This window comes from Astatotilapia calliptera, chromosome 1, assembly GCF_900246225.1.
Source record: "Astatotilapia calliptera chromosome 1, fAstCal1.2, whole genome shotgun sequence".
NCBI classification, from domain to species: Eukaryota; Metazoa; Chordata; class Actinopteri; order Cichliformes; family Cichlidae; genus Astatotilapia; species Astatotilapia calliptera.
In genome coordinates, this window is record NC_039302.1 from 18,788,825 (window position 1) to 18,809,708 (window position 20,884).

General features: G+C 38.9%; 1 protein-coding gene across 3 annotated transcripts in view; it reads right to left on the minus strand.

The window, feature by feature from the left end:
* sbf2 (SET binding factor 2) overlaps positions 1 to 20,884 on the minus strand; it is a 106,101-nt gene that overhangs the window by 81,829 nt on the left and 3,388 nt on the right. Inside the window, exon 2 of one of the 3 annotated variants that reach the window (XM_026167761.1) lies at positions 6,643 to 6,728. The exons of the other annotated variants lie outside the window; for them this stretch is intronic. Coding sequence (XP_026023546.1) covers positions 6,643 to 6,728 — 86 coding nt within the window. The remainder of the gene's footprint in view (positions 1 to 6,642; positions 6,729 to 20,884) is intronic. 3 annotated transcript variants of the gene reach the window in all.

The following is a 20,884-nucleotide window of genomic DNA, read 5'->3' on the forward strand; positions in this document are numbered from 1 at the left end:
ATCAAAATATCTCAAAATGTTATGTTTGTGCGTCCACAGATGAGAGTTTCTATCTGTGTAAAAAAGATTTGTGTTCGTGAAAAATATTTACACAAGTTACAATTTTTTTGTTAGGTCTGTTTACAGATACAAAGGAAAAAACTATGTGTAAAACTTTGTGCTCAGGATCCCTCACTTGTGTGCGAGTTTCAACTTGCAAGTACAAATTTTGACCAGATTTTTTTTCCTTTCAGCTGATTGGTCAATGTCCACATGTGCTGCTCTCACCGCTAACTAGAGCAAAGCTCCCCAGCAGCACTGGCTGAAACCATGTTGCAAACCATGACAGAGCCTCCACCATGTTTTATAGATAGCTGCAGACACTCACTGTGTTATCTTTGGCATTTTTATAGATTAAATAAAATACATGGGAAATAAACGATGTGTTGTTACACTTTATTACTAGCAGGGATAGAACTGGTTCTTTGCTAAGCTGCCTGTTATGTGTAGACTGGTTTATGCACTGAGTTAGGTGCCTTTTTTATGCTTGACTGACCTTCATAAGCCTGGAAACCTGTTGCTCAAGAAAACTTTGAAACAAATTACCAGAACGTCTGTGTCGTTAGAAGCAAAATAATAACATGTCCTCTCTCTTTTTATGTCTGTCACCTTACATCAAGATCTTTTTAATCACTAGAATCTTGAATTTTTTTCTTGCCATGAACGTCATCTTACTTAGCAACAGATTTATTTATTTTTTGCAGCCAGTAATGACATAATAATTTTTTTAAACATGTGCATAATTAATAACTCATGACTGATATTTCAATTACAGTGAGCAGCCTGTATTCGTAAATGTTCAAAAGAGAAATAAAGGTTGTCTGAGTGGGATCATTATAATCGGTTTTAACAGACTTGATTTCTTTTATGTACCATTTGTACAACAAACAACAACAACAACAACAGAGAGAAACCTTTTCATCATAAACTGGCGCAGGTAGAAGACATGAAGGTTTTTAAGGTGAAATATGCAGGCATAAATTACAACTTTAACCAGCATTTTGCACTTTAACCAGCAAAAGCAAGCTTGGACAAGCTTTTGTGTGTCTTGTTCACAAATAGATAGATCAGATCAAACAGCTTTAAGTCCATGTGGTTGTCTTACAGTGTAGACTTTACAAGTACTATTAATAGAGCCCATAAAACAGGAAAGGAAAGAGTGTGTCGGAAGCAGAAGACTTTTTGAGAGGGAACAACAGAGGAAGAATAAAAAAAAACTTAATTTGATACCAATATGGTGTCAACAACTGTGAGCAGCTTATGGCCCTTAACATGCACTGAGATTTAAAGGGTGCTTGCAATTAGACAAGCAAACTCAGTAGTTCAAAAATAATACCAGACGGTCTTAATTTTCGCCAAAGTAATACTCTGACAGTACTGCTGCCCACCAGGACTAGTGCTGGGTAATGCTTTAACATCTTGAATATGACCGGTAACTACTTTAGTTTATGAACGAATAAATATTTAGTTAAACTAAGTATTTCTGGCACTGACCAGCAAGGGCTGCAACTATTAAACATAAAGTTAATTGGTAACACATTTCCCTACCTATTACTGTAGGACCAGGCTTTTTTTTTTTTTTTTTTTTAATTTTTTAAATTGGCAATGAATAGGTCTTTTCCCTATTTGGCTTAAATAAGCCATCGTCTGTAAAAGCATGTCTAAAGCCACAAGAAGACCAATTGGATAACTGAATATGTTGATGGGCTAGCTGCGTGCAAGTAAATTACTCTAGAAATATGAAAATAAGCAGCCTTAGACTTATTACAGCTCACCACATTCATTTTGAACAGAATAAGCAAAAAATCAATAATCACATGGCGAGCCACGTTTAGCCTTCTGCATCATCATTGGATTCAGGTTAACCTTTGCATCGCTGTGTCAGTCATATTTACAAAATTCTGCTTAGCTAGCTTCTGTCACCTGACGACTCAGTGAGGACCTTCACAGAAAAAGTTAACGAAAACCAAACATAAATTTGTTTCTACCAACAGTAATGGGGGGGAAAAATTTTTTTTTTTTTAAATCAACCTATAAGGAAAAATTGTTACTTCTGTTTATTTGCTAATGACCCAGATAGCAATTATCATTGCTGAAATTTGGTAAAATACATAATTAAAACATTTTTTTTTTGATTGCGAAAACTCCTAGGGGGTCCTAAAGTTGCACTACCTTCAAAGTTAGCTAATTTACAGTATAGCATGAGGCTGTGCCCCAATTCTGAAAAGCGAGGTGATGGAAATGTACTAGGTGCACTGACCTCCATCTACAGACCTGACTCATCCATACCAGATGAGTTCATGGGCTGGTTCCTATCATCATCACTTGCCTGCAAAGATTAGAAACACATTTTTCCGAGCGCAAGTTGTAAACGCTTTTTCTTGGTGCATTCCTCATCTGTGGTTATTTAGTCTGCTGGGGGCCTGTTGTGACCGCAAAATGCTTTTCGTGCTCAGCTTCATCCACTGATGTGCTCCTTAGTGTTTGTAAAAAGCAATTTTCTTTTTCATGGAGTGGAGAAAATCTGCAAATAATAATGGTTTACATACCAGCTCAAAACAGGGCCAAAATGCAAATTGCTGAGTGGGTCTGTTAAACACTATGGTGTATCTTCATTAAAGCTTCAAAGTTGGAATTTCAGTCATTTGGCCCCTGACCAAAGTTTGTCACACACAACATAGTAGGAAAGTTAATTTCTGGAACAACCCCCTCTTTCCTGTCCTTGCTTACCCCTCTGGGTGCTTTTTTTGTTTGTTTCTAATCAAGAAGATTTGAAAGACTTGAACATATGAATCCTATTCAACATGTTATTCAACAGTCCAAACTAAACTTGCAAATACTGTCATATCTTCGAAGTACAAAATGTGATTTTTGCAAAAAAAAATAAAAAAATACGTCACTGAAAAAAAACTTTTTTCAGTGCCTTTAGTGAGAAACATCATCCCTATGCTTTCTTTGCAAACTGGGGATTGCAGTATGTCTTAATTTGAGTCCAGGCTGACACATAATGAAGAAGCATTGGTGGGGATCACTCCGGAAAGATAAAAATTCACACACCCACACAAGCCCAAAAAGAATGCTATGCAGGTCCTCAATGACATCTGGAACCACTAAACTAATAGATTCAGCTAAACGTGTTTCAGTGTTGCTATATTTAAACTAGAGGAATCTTTGACAGGATACTTGAGGGATGATGCAGAGAAAACAGAGCCACCTTGGTTTCTTTTTCTCAGACACACTTAGAGTAAACTAGGGTTTGAACTCAAGAAAAAAAAAACAACTCGCCAGTCTAGAGACATTCTCTTCATTTCATTTCTTGAACTACGCCAGTCACCGATGCGGTTTGTCGGCTTTGAGGAGCATTGTGCTTTGCTGCATGACACACGGTTGCTCGTATCTAAATAATGACTCCCAATGAGACATTCCTGTCGGCCACCAGCAGACTCAGTTAGTTACACAGGAAGACGCCGGCATGCCATTCAAACCGCCCACTCACAATATGTCCATTTGTGGCGGAATAACAGCCTCACTTGTCCTCATCTGCCTTATAAATACCGCTGCGTAAACAAAAGTCGGAATAATAGCGTCTCTTTGACCGTGACAGAGATCCTAAAGATTTCAGCTGCAGCCATAATACCTTACAGCCATCGTTTAATCAATGATTTAAAGATAAACAAACCTTTTTTCGTAAATCATCTAAAAGACGGAGACAGAACTGTAATGTTAAACTTTTAAATCTTCAAATATTATATGAAAAGAATAAATTATGAACTCCACTCCACAAACTACTCTATCATAGTGAAAAACTTACCTCCTCTAAACATGACTTTTTGTGGAATGCCAAATGTTTGCATAAACTAAGTTTATCTTGGCGTAGATATCTGACCCACATTATGCAACTTGTATGCGGTGAAGTTACAGAAGGGTCACAATTTAAAGGAAAAAACAAAACAAAAAACAACAGAGTGTCTTAGCAAGGTGTCGAGTGACCAACCCTGACAGCAGTTTTAATGGATCTTGGCACAGAGTATCTCCCTGAAACACTTCTGGATGGCTGAATACCATTCTTCCACGAAATATTCACTTTATTTGTTGTTTTGATGATGGCGATGGGGTGGAGAAAGCTGCCTAACAGATGTGGTCTAAAATCTTCCATAACTGTTCAAGAGGGCTGAGATCTGGTGGCAGCAAAAGGCCGTAGCATGAGTCACAAGATAGGAAAAATACATGCAGATCCACGCCAAAAAGCGAGGCAGGTGACGGGCTGAAATATGTATGAAACACACTGACAAGAGCAGAGCAGTTTTATATATTTATTGCATTTGGTAAGGTGTAACGTTTGGCGTCCACCTGCTCTCCATCAGAGGACAATCAGGAAAAAGTTGGTCTGATGAAGAGCATGTGTGCTCCAAACTTTACACCCTACCAAAATGCAATAAAAAGATAAAACCTGAGTTTTGCATGTGATCACAGAATGAGTCAAATATTGTAAAACCATGCAGCGACCTCTCTGGCCCCACTGATGTGTTCATCCTGGCAATGATCACTTTCATGACAAGATAACATAAAGTATTGATTTACAGTGATCTTTCCCTTATAAGGCAAGGGTCTCGAACCTGTGGCTCAGTGTGACTTTGACTCCAAAAAAAAAAAAATCGCTTGACCTGCAGCTGAACTTCAGTCAAAATTAAGCTGAAACTGGTCAATTTTTGAAAGTTTCACTATTATTTAAAGTTTTGAAGCTATATATTTTATTGATTATCAAAGGAGGCTACTTTTCATTTGACTGATGCCCAGAAACAAAGAAGTCTCAAAGTGGGTGGCATAGCTTTATTCTGAAAGTACCCCAAACAGGCTGGTAGTTAGGATTAACAGTTTTAGTATTTTCAGTACTATACTTTCTATAAAACCTACTTCTTTATTATTATTGTTATTATTTTAAAACACATGGATCAACAATATTATACATGAGCTAAAACTTAATATTGTTTTGCAGAAAAAGAAGAAATCTGGCAAAGCTGTGCAACCGTTTGGTTGTTACATTCAAGTCAAGCATTGAGGAGAGCAGGCGCTGCCTCGGTGAAGTGAGAAAAAAAATGAAACAATGTACAGATGAGCAGGACAGCATCATGTGCAAGTACTGCGTTTGGATGCAAAGTCCTTTTGCTGTTTTCCCTCCCTGCTGGTTGCCTGAACCATTTAGCTTAGTCATTAAAAGCTTATCTGCAGTAGCTAATATAAATGAACAAAACAGATATAACGCAGGCGCTCATGTCCTGTGCAGTAAGATACTGTTAACTGCTAATGTTACCCCAGAGATTGACAGTTTTCCCAGTGCTGAGAAGCAAATATTTGTTCATCCATTTTATTGTCCATATAAGGAAAACAGACCCCCAGTCACAGACCCCTTAGTCACCCTGCAGAAGAAAAAAGGAGGGGAACATGCTAGTATCTATTCCCTTAACATGACTTAACAGGAAGCTGGAGAGAGAATCAGAAATGGAGACCAGATAGCAGGGTGGGCAAAATGTGAAAAGGAGACGAAAGGGGTTACCCAATTAGTGACTGTGAAAAGGGTTTAAACAAACTGGAGTAAACAATTTAGCTGAAACAGGAAATGCCAATATCTGATACACAAGCTCCAAAAGGGCAAGAGAAAATTCCCTGGGGTGTCATCTGTCATCTGACGCTGAAAATACTTCAGATTTCTTTTTTTCCCTGTGACAAATGTTTCTTATGATGCAGCGCTTTCCACAAAACACATTTCCTAACATTGAACCAGGAAGCATGTAGTGTTATTCAACAAGGTCCACCGTTAAACACGAAGTGGGGTCAGCACTGCACGGCACAATCGTCAGTCACAATGACGATGGAAATATTTAGATGCCAGTCAATCAGAATTAACTCTATCAAACAAAACAAAGCAAAACAAGTGTACACTAAAGGTGAAATATCACAGTTCTCTTAATGAGACGTGCTGTGGAGGTAGTGGTAAAAGAGGCCAAAGGAAGGGTCAAATTTCTAGATTTTTCCCCCTCGTTACTCATAAAAGCTCAGTTTATCTAAAATACTGCGGTGAAAATGCCTTTTTGTTGCGAGAGGTCGGAGGAGAATCGCCAGACTGCTTTTATGCTGACAGCATGGCAACAGTAACTCAAACACTTGCTACAACCAAAGTATGCAGAAGAGAATCTCTGAATGTACAACACATCAAACCACAATGAACCAGACGGCTTGTAGTAGTGGAAGAACAGGGAACTGAGGCTACGATTTCAAAGGGCTCAACAGAAAAGGACAATTAAAAAAAAAAAAAAGGGGGAAAATCTTGTCTGGTTTGGCGAGTCGATATTTCTGCTGTGACATTAAGACGGTAGGGTTAGCATTTGGTGTAAACAACATGAAAACATGAATCCATCCTGCCTTGTATCAATGATGATAGAATTTCTGAGCCATGTTTTCACCCCCTTGTTGCATCTATGCTACAAAGAATTAAGGCTAAATAGCAGGTGAGTGTAAATTGGCACTAAATAATCACAACTTTTAGAAACCTTGAGCCCATTTTGAGTCGTTGTGAGTGCAGAAGTGTCATGTATCATGACTTGCCATTTCCACCCCCTGAGGAAAAGCTGTTCCCTCCCAGTCCTTTTTGGGAAATCGCTGAATTATCTTTCCACATCCCTCTCCTGAACCTGCAGGTAAAAGCAAAGACAAAGACTGGTCAGTCATTACAGAACACTTTTAGCGCATTAACATAGATTAAACAGGCGCCTCTGTCAGTGCGCCCCAGGGCAGCTGTGGCTACAATGTAGCTTGCCATCACCAGTGTGTGAATGGGTGAATGACTGAATGTAGTGTAAAGCACTTTGGGGTCCTTAGAGACTAGAAAAGCGCTATACAAATGCAGGCCATTTACCATTTACCATGAATGAACAGAAAAAAGTCATTAATGTATACGTATTTATGTATATAAGTCAACCAATTCAGCAACATGTTGATATGTAATATAACAATACCTCAATTTAAAGATTTCTCTTTATCAACAAATAACAAATGAAAGTCAGCATGAAAGGATGTAACGTGTAAAAAGGCCATTACTTGGTTTCTCCTTTATCTGGAAAAAACCCCCAAATCATCTGATGATTTCTAAGGAAAGTCACAACAGCCAGGAAGTGAGAAAGTGCTGAGCATTAATGACAAGAATTATTTTTACCTGTAAAAGGGAACTGAAAAAAAAAATCGTACTGAAAAAAAAAATAGAAAATACATTTGTTAAAAGAAATTTAACATATTATGCGTGAAAGTCAAATAGGTTGAAAGGATGAGGATAAATGTATCAGAGAACTGGGGAGCAATTCATGCCAAACAAAACCGAGTTTGATCAAATCAACCCCTTCAGGAGCTGGAACTGTTGTCTGTTTTTCAGTATTTCCTCTTTTTTTTTTTTTTTTTTTTTTTTTTAGACAAGTCAGCAAATGTGGCTAAAATCACAACAGTACCAGTAAATTCTTTAAGTTTATTTCTGGATAACAGTTAATAATAATTAAAAAAAATACAACAAAAAAAAAAAAAAACTACCTTATTAAATAAACATATTTAACCCCATGGAGAAAAATCTCCTCGGTTCCTTCAATTTATCTGCTTTAACTGAAGATACGCTTCAAATAAATTGAGTCGGTGTGAGACGGTGTGCTAAAAGAATCGAATCATGGTTGATGAATACCACCTATCTTTTTGTGAATGATCTTCCAGCATCGCTGCAGTATTATCACCAAAACCAATTCAATAACTCTGAAATGCATTCTTGCAAAGTTGGTGAAAAACTCGTTGTGGATAGAATAATGAAAAAAGTCCTGATGAGACTGAGTAAGGCAAGATGTTTAAGGAGGAATGCGTGTGTGAGAGAGACATGAAAATTACAACATTAACACAAAGCAGGCCTGTTTCAGTGATAGTGTATGGACAAGCAAATACTAAGACAACACTGAGCTTATGGTGTGTGTGAGAATACTTTAAGTTATTTATCAGTAAACTTCTACACGCTTTTATAGAGACTAAAAGCATTACAAACGAACTTTGTAAGCTTTTTAATTTCATCTTTTAACATCTTATTTTTGCCGTTTTGAGTTAATAAATGCTGGGTTAGCTCACTCGAATTCCCAGTTACGATCAGTAAATTACCACCCTAGGTGGTAATTTTGTCACTGAAGATGTCCAGTGAGGACAGTCTCCACTTAAATTCATATTATAAAAACCCACTGCTCCAAGCTAAAGTCCATAATTAATCTTAAATGCATATTACTGTGAAGTGAATACATGAAATTACTGAATGATCTGAAACATGTTGCCTCTGAAATAAACCCTGCCATTCACTTTTGTTATTTCCCTAAAGAAATTGTTGATGTTGGCAGGAAAGCATATATACATATGCAGTACAATGTAATGTACAATTCAATGTCATCCACACTTAGAGTACATAGTGGTGACAGAGAGCTGGATACCGATCTATAGCAGTTGTAGTGAACTTCCCATTAGTGAGGTTGACCATCTAGAGCTTTACCGCTGAAATAACTCCCTCACCGATTTCCCCCAGGACCCCATATGGCCGGGTCTTGCAAAACCCCAAAACCAAAATTAGATGCAATAATTCACTTATGCAAAAACAATATGTATTTAGGACTTGATATATGACTGGAGCATTCTTGTTTAGCAATGTTGAAGGCTAATAAAAAAAAAAGCAGCTTTTATCTAATTAGGGAAAAATTCCCCCCACTTAACATGCCAAAAACTGTTTCACAACATGCACTTTGTCACAATGTATTGCCTGACCCCATGACTTCATCTTCACGTTATTTTAAACTCTTAGTCACTCTCTGACAGTTAGGACACCCTTTCTATTCATCGGCCAAGAGAAAATTGCCTTTTATCAGGAGAGTACGAAAGAAACAGACAGAAATTGAATACATGTGTCTCGTTTTTTGGAATCCTTTTAACTAAACTGTATAAATAGCCCTACAGAGGTTTTTTTGTTTATGCAATCAATAAAAAATGTTGTTTTTGCTGTCACATATGGCGCTGAACATTTTTTGTAGAATCTCGATAATTAAAACACACTTTGAAAATATTTTTGAATTTACTACATGGAAAAATTTAAAAACAAAAAAAATTCCACATGCCACAATCAAAAGCATGATGTAAGTATTGGCTAGCACTAAAATCATATAAAACAGTTACAATGGTTAGGGAAATCAAAACCAAACCATGTGCCTTTTAAACATAATTTATAACCTGCAACTTTAATTTCAGACAGTAAAAAAGAAAAAAAAAAAAACCCTCAAGAAGCCACACAAGGACATTTCTGGATGGATTTGAGGATATTCCATCTTCGGATGTGTGAGGACACTGCACAGCATCGTATGGTAAATACAATCTGTCAGTGCTGTTAGGAAGAGCACCAAACCATAAGCAGCACCTGTCAAGCTCAGCATAGGAATAAACAGGGAGGTTCTTCGAAAGTCTGCGTTTGTATGTGTACCTGTGCTGCAGCTAGGCTAGCAGCTCACGACAGCCTATCAAATATGGGTGTAACACTATGCATACTCCTCGTGAAATGCACTCACGCCCTTTCAGAGACAATTACTGTCAGAGATCTATTTATGTCTCCATACTTGCTCTCCTGGGACAAGCTCCACTTGGAACGTTTCGACGCACCAGCTGCTGTCCGTCAGCGATAGCATGCTAGCCTTGATTCCTGCCAGTTTTATGGCGTGCCGAGTGTCAACTGACCTTGTTGCACGACCAGAATCTGTAACTGTCCTGCATACTCGGCACAGATTAACCAATCGGCCACCATTTGGAGTTCAAAAGTCAGATATCAGAGACTGTAAGTGAGAGATGGGCAAAGCTTCTGGAGATGAGAAATTATGTCTGTGAGCTCAGTGTGCACTTTTCTGATGAGTTTATGGTCTTTATCCTTATTTTATGTCTTTCTGAATACAATGTGATGTTCGTTTTTTTTATTTTGTTTTATTTATTTATTTATTTTAATAATGTTGGTCCCATCAGAGTCAGTTTGCATCACTATACAAATACATTTTGATGTGCAACAATTTCCATTTCTTTTCAAGGTTTTCCAGCCCCCCCCCAAAAAAAACCAAAAAAAACCCCCAAAAAATGCTGTGACTCAGCAAGCTATTCAACAGACTGCTTATGAAGCCCCTGTGTCACAGTTTGGCAATAGGTCATATGCCAAGGGAAGCAGAATTGCTTGAACAAACAGGGAAAAAAACCCCCACTGCAATACATTATCGGAATGACATGAGATCCTACAGCTGCAGCATTCATGCACCAAGCGCCTCAAGCCTGCTGTCAGCAACGCCATGAAATGTAGACCGCTGCAAAGGACAGCAACTAATTTATCATGCTGAAGCACTTTGGCCTTAATGGGACTGATGGCCTGGATTCGGAATTGTATGCAGAGTATTGCGCAAAGGTTTTAGGCACTTGAGATGTTTAGATTAATTCAGAAACATGCAGGGAGAGTCAAAAATTATCTTCAGCCACAACAAGTTGAAGGAGACCTGCAACACAGACGGTATGGGGTGGGGGCTGTGGGGGGTAAGCCTTAATCTAACATCACACAAGCTATGTACAAAAGGAGGCAGAAGACAGTGAGACTGCCTAAGTCAATGGTGCTGTTTGAGTTGACTGGAACCACTTAGGGAATGGATTTAACCTCACACTCAGGTAACGTCCTGCTATCTATCTACCAGCTGCTGTTGCATGAGAGCGAGAGAGAGATAGCCACAGACATGTTTATTTCCTACTTAATGCATTAAGAGAAAGTAAAACGTGCTCTGCGAGCTGAAGAGCCTCATTCACATACAGCGATCAACAACTTAGTCTGCGTCTCATGTGCTCTGCAACACGCTCTCCCCTCATACGCGCTCAGATTAATACCAGAATACGACAGAGCAGTGCAGGAAATAGCTAGCCCCTGCATGAACTCATTTACATTAAGCATTCATTTTTTAAAAATCAATCAAACAGACAGAAACTCCCTCGGTCTGCTTTTTCTCATTTTGAAATGCTGAATGTATCAAATTCCCACATGCATTCATTCAAAAAGACTGCAAAGGTGTGAAATACAAACTATTGCCTTGACTGGCAAGTTGTACAGGCTATCACTCTGGTCATCATTGGCCCTGAAGTTCATTGGCAAAAACCCTAGGACCCACCTGCGAAGTTCTTTAAAAACACTGTGCATGCGTAGCAAGGAAAGCTGTGTACCACTGATACCAAGTCAGAGAGTTAAGTGACAAAAATAATTTGCGTCATTAACTTAGAAAGCATTGATGTTTTCCATTTACAGGCTAAAAACAAAGAGAAGCCTGATGTTGTTTACACGGAAAAGCATGTGCAGATATATCGTGGCTTGTGCTGGTAGAACACCAGTCTGCCTGACTGTTACATCTTCAGGTTTTTACAGCTCCTCTAATTGAAATCACATGCTTCGAGTCCTCCAGGTTCTAATTTTCAACCGCAGATGAAAATAAATGACAGAATTCCTCGCATTCCACGAGGCTGCACTCTCGTATTAAAACAAGCCGTGCTTTCAAATATGGCCCCCCTGATAACTATAAAGAACCCCATTGGAGAGGATAATAGAACCCAGGCCTGAATGCGAACATGCTAATTTGAACATCCGCTGGCACGACACGAGGGGAAGATACAGTCCAAAATCAACGCATGTTTATTTATTTATTTTACAGTTTTTGGCATGTACTAAATATGCCCAAGCCTTTCCAGCTCAATAAAGCACAACCTCCGTGTGGTATGGCCCAACAAGAGGGCTGGAAAACAAACAAACAGAAAAAACAAAACGTGAAATAAACGATACATACAAATAATAATTTTTAAATGTCTTTGGGGACTAACTTACTAGGAACATTAAATATTGGTGAAACAGCCTTTACTAAGTGTTTAATAAGGAGATATGTACATTCCAGAAAAAACATTAAAAGCATAGATCTCGTAAACTGACACTTCGACGCCAGCAAACTCTTATCAACGGTTTGTGGCACACGGTAACAGCTTATAAAAAAACAAAAATATTCCAAGTGTCCAGGAGAAAGGGGGAAAAAAACGTGGCTGTTCCTGTTTGTTGTCTTCCTAAAATCCTTTATGTTTAGCTTTAAACTGACTCCTTTCTTTGTAGTTTGTAGCTAATTTGAAAAAGCCCAGTGATTTGTTTGACAAGTGTAAAAAAAGGATCATCATTTGGTCAAATCTAATCGGCCACTTAAGCAATCCTTACGCCTTGATTATAGTCCACTTTGGACACAAATGGCTGGAGACTCAATGGCTGAGTAGTCATTCCTTTTACACTTCTTTGAAGTCTCCTTCAAGTCCACCGCCTGGGGGCGCATGCTCAGTTGGTGCATTGGAATATATATTCTCCCCGGACGAGTCCACGCAGTCACACAACAGGCTAGCACATCTGAACCAGGCAATTTTTTTGCCCCGAGGACCAAAGTGGATACTAGCAGACACGGAAAGTATAATCTCGCCTTTAAACTAAACTCTAGATTTGCTAGAGTCAGTGCGGTCAGTGGTCACTGACACAATTGCAACAGGTATTTTGTTTGTAAATGCAGAAACTCGAGAAATCTGTGGAAATATTTAGAAAACAGTCATCACACTCAGATGGCGAAATGATCACTTTTCGACTGCCTAGTTTGAAGCGCCCCTGTCAATGACCCGGAGTGTTATGTAAGCAGCCTGAAGCTCATGCACGATAATATTTGATGTAAAATATGATCATTGTTTAAAACGTTGCTTAAAACTGACTATAAATGTAAATAGTTGCAATGCAAATCACAAAGGGCAAAAGATTCAAGTCGCTATCTCAGAGGAGATGTAAGAGGTGGCACGGAAGTGCTGTAACACCGTGGCAATCCCCATCGCTTTGTGGGCAGCTCAAGAAATACAATATTTTGGATTTGATATTGGATCTGACTCTACATTGGGTATTGATTAAATCTATGGGCGATTTTACTGAACAGAAAACTGTGACAGGACGAATGAAAAAATGCTTTAACTGTTCTATTATTAACTTGAATACATTTCTCACAGTTCACTAAATTATTTTTATAGGGATTATTAAATTCTATAGCCATTCTGCAGAGTTTCATGCAGTCTTTCTCCACACACACACACACACACACACACACACACAGAAATATGTGACTTAGATCGAATGAACCTAATAATTTATTACTCAGTTGCGTGATTTAGCACAGTCCCAACAACAAGTGAAAAAAAAAAGTTGTTAGTCTTTCTTGATTAGAGCAGATGTTTCTCCTCTTAAAAAGAAAAAAAAAAACTCAATTTATCTTTCTGATTTATTTTCCTGCTGTTACTGTTGATAAAATACAGCCAGATGCTCATTTTACCATGTATGGAAAAGGCCACCAGTGGACTCTGCCAGTTTACGTAACATGCACGTCACCGTCTAACCTCATTTTGGCCCAGGCACTTACACAGGTGGACCATTCTGGAACGGGTTCACAGGTATGGCTAATTCACTTTCTGTCACTTTACTATCACTACCCGAATATAAGGAGAAATTCCATGCATAAACCTAAAAACGTGATTTACTTTAAGCTATTACAGTGAATATATAATCATCGTTTAAGCACAAACATTCTGCTGGATCTGCTCCATCCATAAGAGTTTAGGTTGACAATATAGTCTCCAGATGTGAGGAAATATGGCTATGGTAGCAATCTTCTTTATTCAAACAGTCACAGTGTGGGGAGCAGCTCCCATTGTCTGAATAGCAACACAGTCGACGATGCTCAGTCACAGTTAACCTGAAGATAAACTTGTTTTAAAATCCTCAGCTACTATAGAGGTCTCCTGTATGAAAACATTTGCATGCAAATTCTGTAAAAGGCCAAATCTTTCCTGTAACATCATCATCGTAGTACACGGAGGCCCAGATTGACCTCAAAGTTGACCACGATCAGGAAACTAACTTGTTCTGGATGTCCTGTGTTCAAGATAGGCAAAGAAGTGAGCTTTGGTTTTATTTGCATGGTGAAAGGGTACCACAGATTAGACAACTGTTGATGTCATAATTAGCCGAGATCAACAGCTAACTCAGGAAGCTTAGTACAAACATGCAAAAAGATAAATTCCCTTTAGGTCATGCCCAGGTCAAAAGCCAGGAGAGGAGCTTTAGACAATTACAGTCAGTGCAAAAGAAAGTTTTCACAAGAATCTGTGAATTCCTGTGAAAAACTAACCTAGCGGCCAAGTGCTGCTAATCAAATGCACTTAATTGACTGGTCATTAGCAAGTGTGACTATAAAAGCAGAAGTTTTGGCAGTTTGCAGGTGTGGAGTATTCAGTTGTGTGTTAACACAATACCACAATCTTCCCAGGAGTCCCAGTAAATTCATCCCAAGGTCAGACCGTGCAGTGCTAACCCGAGAGCTACAGCCTCCACAGACGTCAGTTAGCATGTTAAATGACAGTTCATGACAGTACAATTAGAAACAGACCGAATAATTATGGAGATTAGAGAGACCTTCTCTCTAAAAAAGAACAACACAGCTTACGTTTGCAAAGTTGCACCTGAACAAACCGCAAGACTTTTGGAACAATGTCCTGGACTGACGAGACCAAAGTAGATATGCCCGGCCATAATGCACGGCACCATGTCTGGTTTAAACCAAACATGTCAGCACACACAGTTCGTACCAACTGTCAAGCACAGTGATGGAGGCATGATGATTTGGGCTCGTTTCCAACCACAAACACCTCTGTATACCAAAGTACTCTAGATTCACGTGAGAGCATCTGTGTGACAGTTAAAGCATGGCCCAAACTAGGTCATGTAGCAGGACAATGATCCCAAACACAGCATCAAAGAATGGCTGAAAATAAAAGGATCAAGGTGTTTCAATGATCCAGTCAAAAAACCAGACCTCAACCTTGCTGAAATGCTGTGTTAGCACCTTAAGAGAGTTAGGCATAGGCCACTTCAGTGAGAGAGAGCTTGATAAAGTAATACAGAAAATCTTCTAAAGGTGATTCAAGATGGTGAATCACGTGGAGCACTTGAGTTTCTTACAGGACCTGCATAGACCCTTTGAAAGCTTTTCACATGACAGCAACTTCCTCAAATGTGGATTACAGTTTTGTCCGCCTCCTCTCTGCTCACAGCTTGAAAGCTTTGTTTTCCATCTCAAAGAATAATTTAAACCAGTTTCGATATTCCACAGACAAGTGGTCCCCAGTGGGTTTCTACAAACTACATAAACATTTAAATATACTAATCAGTCAAATTCTCACCAGTTCCACTTTCACTCAGCTCATGAAAACTAAAAGCTGTGCTGCTCTCTTATATTAATGTCTTACTCATGATTCGGGCGGTGCATGTGGAGGCAGTTCCATCCAAAGAATTACTCCCTTTTCTAGCTTTCATCAAACAATTAGGTGCAATTTCTTTTACAGCCTTCGGTTACATGTGTTGATATAATTCTTGAGACTAGTTTGTTTATAACAATGGCAATACATACACACTGAGTTTATTTGGGATCAATACTGTACCCATTCCAATGTTTTACAGTATTTTGTGTGGATCGAGCTGTATCCTACCAACCCATTTCATCTGTCTCAATATATTTATCCTTAAAATGTCACAGTGAAAATGGTTCCTGCCATGAACTTTACTGTAATTTGCATAACCACAAAAATCACAATGCTCTAATTGTTTAACACCTTTCAACACACTGTGACTGGGGCAACAGGAGCCAGTGGAGTTTCCCTACATATCAGTTTTAAACTTCAACGGAGAGGAAGGAACTCCCCCATTGTGGTCAGGGTTCTTTCCACCACAAAGTTTAATTCCAAACGAGGCGCTGCCAAATGTGGAGCCCAAAAGAAAACAATCAATGGAGGCAGCGAATCCAAGAGTAAAAGCAGAAGTGAGTCAATTCCACATCTGCCATCTTACTCAGTGCAAGAGCCATAAACTCAAAACTTTGTCTCTTGGTGATGAAAAATGCAAGGACTGGTAATCAGGGTGCAGGAGAGCCTAATTTTTCTGCTTACATAGGGACCTAAAAGGATTTCAGGATTACAGGAGCAGTGTCACAAATGTTAAAGGTGAAACAAATATTTATTTTTATCAAGTAACTAATTATACACTGGAACAGCAGATATTAAAAAAGATGGATATTAAAGGTGTAACCTGTAATTAACTTTTCTAAAAAAAAATAAAAATAAAAATAAACACTTGAATCGTTATAAATCTTCTCAACGACTGGCTGTTTTGTGTTCCCCTCATTAAGATAGATGACAAAAATAAAGAACTGTGAAGTGCGGATTAATGTTGAGACGATTTATATTCTCCTGTCCTTGGTAACCATTATTATCTTGTCACTAAACTAGAAGAAAAATGGAGAAAGTCACTGCAAGCCCATTTTGAAATTTATTATTCACAAACCTCAAACTTTCAGCAAATTTTTATAAAAAAACAACAACAACAAAACAAACAAAAACAAAGGAAAAAAAAAAAAAGAGTTTTCCAGAAACACAGAGCCAGCCACCATTTTCAATGTGTTTGTTACCACTAACAACAAAACAGACCACATAACTTACAAAGAAAAACGACACATGGCAGCACTTTATAATCCACATACATCATGAAATTAGCATCCCTGAACATCAGTGGAGCTTACTAATCTAACATCACCTACACAGGAATAAATGCCTTCCAGATAAAGCTATGTCAATATTGCAACAAAGTTTGTAATAAAGGCCTAGTGTGTCTTCGTCCCAAACTGTTATGCACCCATAGCTCAGTTCAGTCCTTCCTGTGCACATTCACTGTCATAAATGAATTCTCAGTACTGTGCAAAAGCTTTAAGGCATCCTTCATTTCTTTATATTCTGCAAAGAAAATAAGAAAAAGGCGCAGTAATCATAACAGTTCATATTTAGTATCACCACCTTTATACTCCAGATCTGGCCCTTTAGTTGACCCATCTAATGTTCCTCACACACAAATCATCACAGTGGAAGCCATTCATAACAAAGGGAAAAGGGGAAAAAGGCTGGGGTATGTAATTACACAAGAACTGGGCTGAAAATCAGATTAGAGCAGACACATTTGAAATTCTTAGTCCAAATTTGCATTTGTCACGCTATAAGATCATCAAGTTGCACAGAGAAGGTCAGGAGAGAGGTACAACAGTGAGCCTCTACAGCCTTCTGTAAAACACAGTGGAGGCTCTGTCATCTGAATTTCAGCCATTGATCTGGGGGGGGGAGGGGGTCCTGTCAAAATTGATTGAATTATGAATACAGAAAAATGCCATGAAGATCTCGAACCAGCATACTATTCCATCTGGAAGCATCTGATTGGCAGGGGCTTATTTTGTAGCATGAAAATAATCCCAAACAACAGCGCCACTGCATTAAAAGCATACATGAATAACGGACAGTGGAATAGCATCAGTCTCCCCAGAGCCCAGACCTATGTAATGTAATGTAATATGTAATGTAATGTAATGTGTGCGTGTTAGTCCCCGTAGGGAAATAGTTCCTCTGCATTTGACCCATTCACCCAGTGAAGCAGTGGGCAGCCACCAATGCAGCGCCCGGGGAGCAGCGTGTAGGGACGGTACCTTGCTCAGGGGTACCTCAGGGTAGCCGTTCAGTGGAGTCGAACCACCGACCTTCCGATCATGGGGCCACCACTCTACCTACTGAGCTATCCCTGCCTGTGACCTCAACCCATTTCCATGTATGATTATGCAAAAAGAAACAAAGGATAGCTCAAGACATAGCACAGTAATATAAATGTAAAAGCATTGTTTTTTTGTGATAATATGCACTTAATGATAAAATGAACAGCCCATGTCAATCAGCCCCACTGAACAAACTGCCTGCGTCATTTTTTCCAAACCTAATTTGTTTTATTATCAAATTCCTGGTAAGAAAGTTTTTGTTCCAAATAGAAAAAGCTCCAGGAAAAGTTCTATATTTCATGCAGTCTCTAACAAGCTCCTTAACTACGCAGGCATAAACAGAAGACAAGAAGGAACCACAAAGCTACAGATGTATGACTGCATGTCAAATAGTGCTCGAACTTGAAAAAGGATGTGATTCTGTAGATGAAACTACAACCCTACGTGGTGCCGATCAACACAAGCAAAACAAGAAATGGTCTAATGGCAAAGTTAAGCGAAAGTTTAGGAAGACAGCCATTAAGATAAACCTGAGAAGCAGCAATATATGCTGTTTATAAAGCATTTCCAACCTGATCGAATAACTGAGCAAAAAAGGGGACAAAAGATTGAAACTCTTAACAGTAAAAGTGACATCCTTTTTAAAGAAAGGCCAATGTGCTTCCCTTGAAAGTGGGTTCAAAAGGCAGCACAAACACACTTGTTAAAGGTTGCAACAAAAAGTCAATTCATGGAAGTTTTGGACAGAAAAAAAACTGGCATGGAATTATTGCTGGTTGACCTATTAAAAAAAACTTCCATCTAACTATTTTTCCAAAATTTCCATGATACTGATATGAAGACAACTTACTGTGTTTTTCCAAATATACTTAAGTTTATAGTTACAATTTAGATCAAATTTTCTAGTTGGCAGTAGGGCTGCCACGATTTGTCGACTAGTCACGATTACGTCGACTATCAAAATCGTCGACGACTGATTTAATAGTCGACGCGTCGTTTGAAGCTTTGTAAGATCACAAAAGACGCAGGAATAAGTGGCAGGATTTAAGAGTGTAATAACGGACTGAAACAGAAGATGGCAGCATTGCATGTACAAGGATGTCAGCTACTGTTAAACCCCGAAGAAGAAGAAGAAGAAGAAGAAGCAGCTGTGTCCCAGAATTCATAGCGCGGCCCAGCGCAGTTTCCAACAATGGCGGGTCACAAAATAAACGTTTAACATATTTTCAGGCGAGAATGTAGCTGTGTAAACCTCAAATATCTGCTCAGTTTATCAGGACACCACATATTTTCAAAAGCGCTCCGACGTTTTCGGAGACATCTGTTACCCACTAGCTCGTTAGCGAGCCGGGGGGCTAGGCTCACTAGCGCCGTGAGAACACCGGACTCCCCGCAAATCGTTTTCAAACCCACCGCCGTCTTTCACTCCTCAGGTTAAATATATATGAGTCACATAGATAACTTAAAATGTTATTGTTTGGCTTTTTTTTTTTTTTGTATTTTATTTGTTCCTGAGTAAATCAGTTTGTCTGAGATTAAAGTTTTTACACAGCTGAATAAATGTCAAGCAGACAACTGATTATCAGAAGTGTGAGATGCTCCAGAATATACTCCAGTGTCCTGTTATATTTTAGATAGCAAGGAGTTTATTAAACTTCACCGAAACAATCTGCAAATTTCATTAAAATTTAATAAACTATCATCTTGTCTTTATTTTTAGTTAGCACAGACCTTAAACACTTAAAGCTGTAAGCTAATGATAGTTATATAAGAGCAGATGCTGCTGGTGCAATAAGCTGTAGTTTTACGTCCAATGGATGATGATCTGATTAGTCGACTAATCGCAAAAATAATCGGTGACTAGTCGACTATCAAAATAATCGTTTGTGGCAGCCCTAGTTGGCAGCTTCGCATTTCTTGCATAACTGGAAGTTATGTTTGTTAGAAATAAACCAAACCCCAATACTCTCCCATTTGCCAGGTTACAGCTTCTATATTGCACTATTATTAAAGCTGGGAACAGCCATTTATCCTTGATAGAGATCTCTGAGATACACATTTGACGTCTACATCTAACCACATTTTACTCTTACAACTAGCTGAGCATCATTCCCATTTGGGATATTACGGGAATCTCATCAACCCAGCAACCGGCTGAATCCATGCCATCACTGATTGCCTAATCAGACATGTAGGTAAACCTAATAGAACCGAACATAAGAAACTTTTGCAACACACCCACTGATGACATTACAATACAAAACCCAACGTGGCTCAAATAGTTGGCAGTTCGTCTTGTAACCGGAAGGTTACAAGATATGGCAGCCTCGCTTCCCTCCACCAGTGTGTGAATGTGAGAGTGAATGAATTGTGGAATTGTACAGTGCTTTGAGGGCCCCGAAAAGCACTATATAAATGCAATCTATTATTATTATAATTCTTGTAAAACCACTTAAAATTAAAAGAGAAAACCTTTGCTTCTGTTTTGCCAGGAATGCTCTTATCTAGTCTGTATCTTGAAACCAGCCTTAATGTGTTTCTGCTGACCGCGATCCCACCGTAATCAGAGAAACAGCTTCTGTGTGCAGTAATGTTGTGGTCATCATTAAAAGAGAAAATCCAAGAGGGGAAATACTGCGGAACCCAAAGCTTTTCCAACTTATAAACTACTCCCTAACTATGCTCAGAGTTGTCACTCTTAGGCTGAACTAACAAGTGGATGGACTCTGGCACAGAGCTTTCCAGGCAGTAGCAGAAGGTTTCCAGTGTGTGGCCTCAGAATTAAAATTTTGCATTTTGCAGATGACGTGGTACTTGTGGCTTCACTGAGCAGTGACCTCCAGCTTGAGGAGAGGAGGTTTGCAGCCGAGTGCCAAGCAGCAGGGATGAGAATTAGAGAATGAGAATTGTTTATGTACATTTCTAAACTCATTGATGGAAATGAGCTGCAAGTGACCTGAACAGTATGGATACAAAAAGCAGAAATAAGCTTCCTATGAAGGGTGTCTGGGTATTATCAGTGATCAGGTGAAGATGTTTTTTGGATGTTTTGGAGAGCCACTACTCCTCAAAAAGAGCCAGTTTAG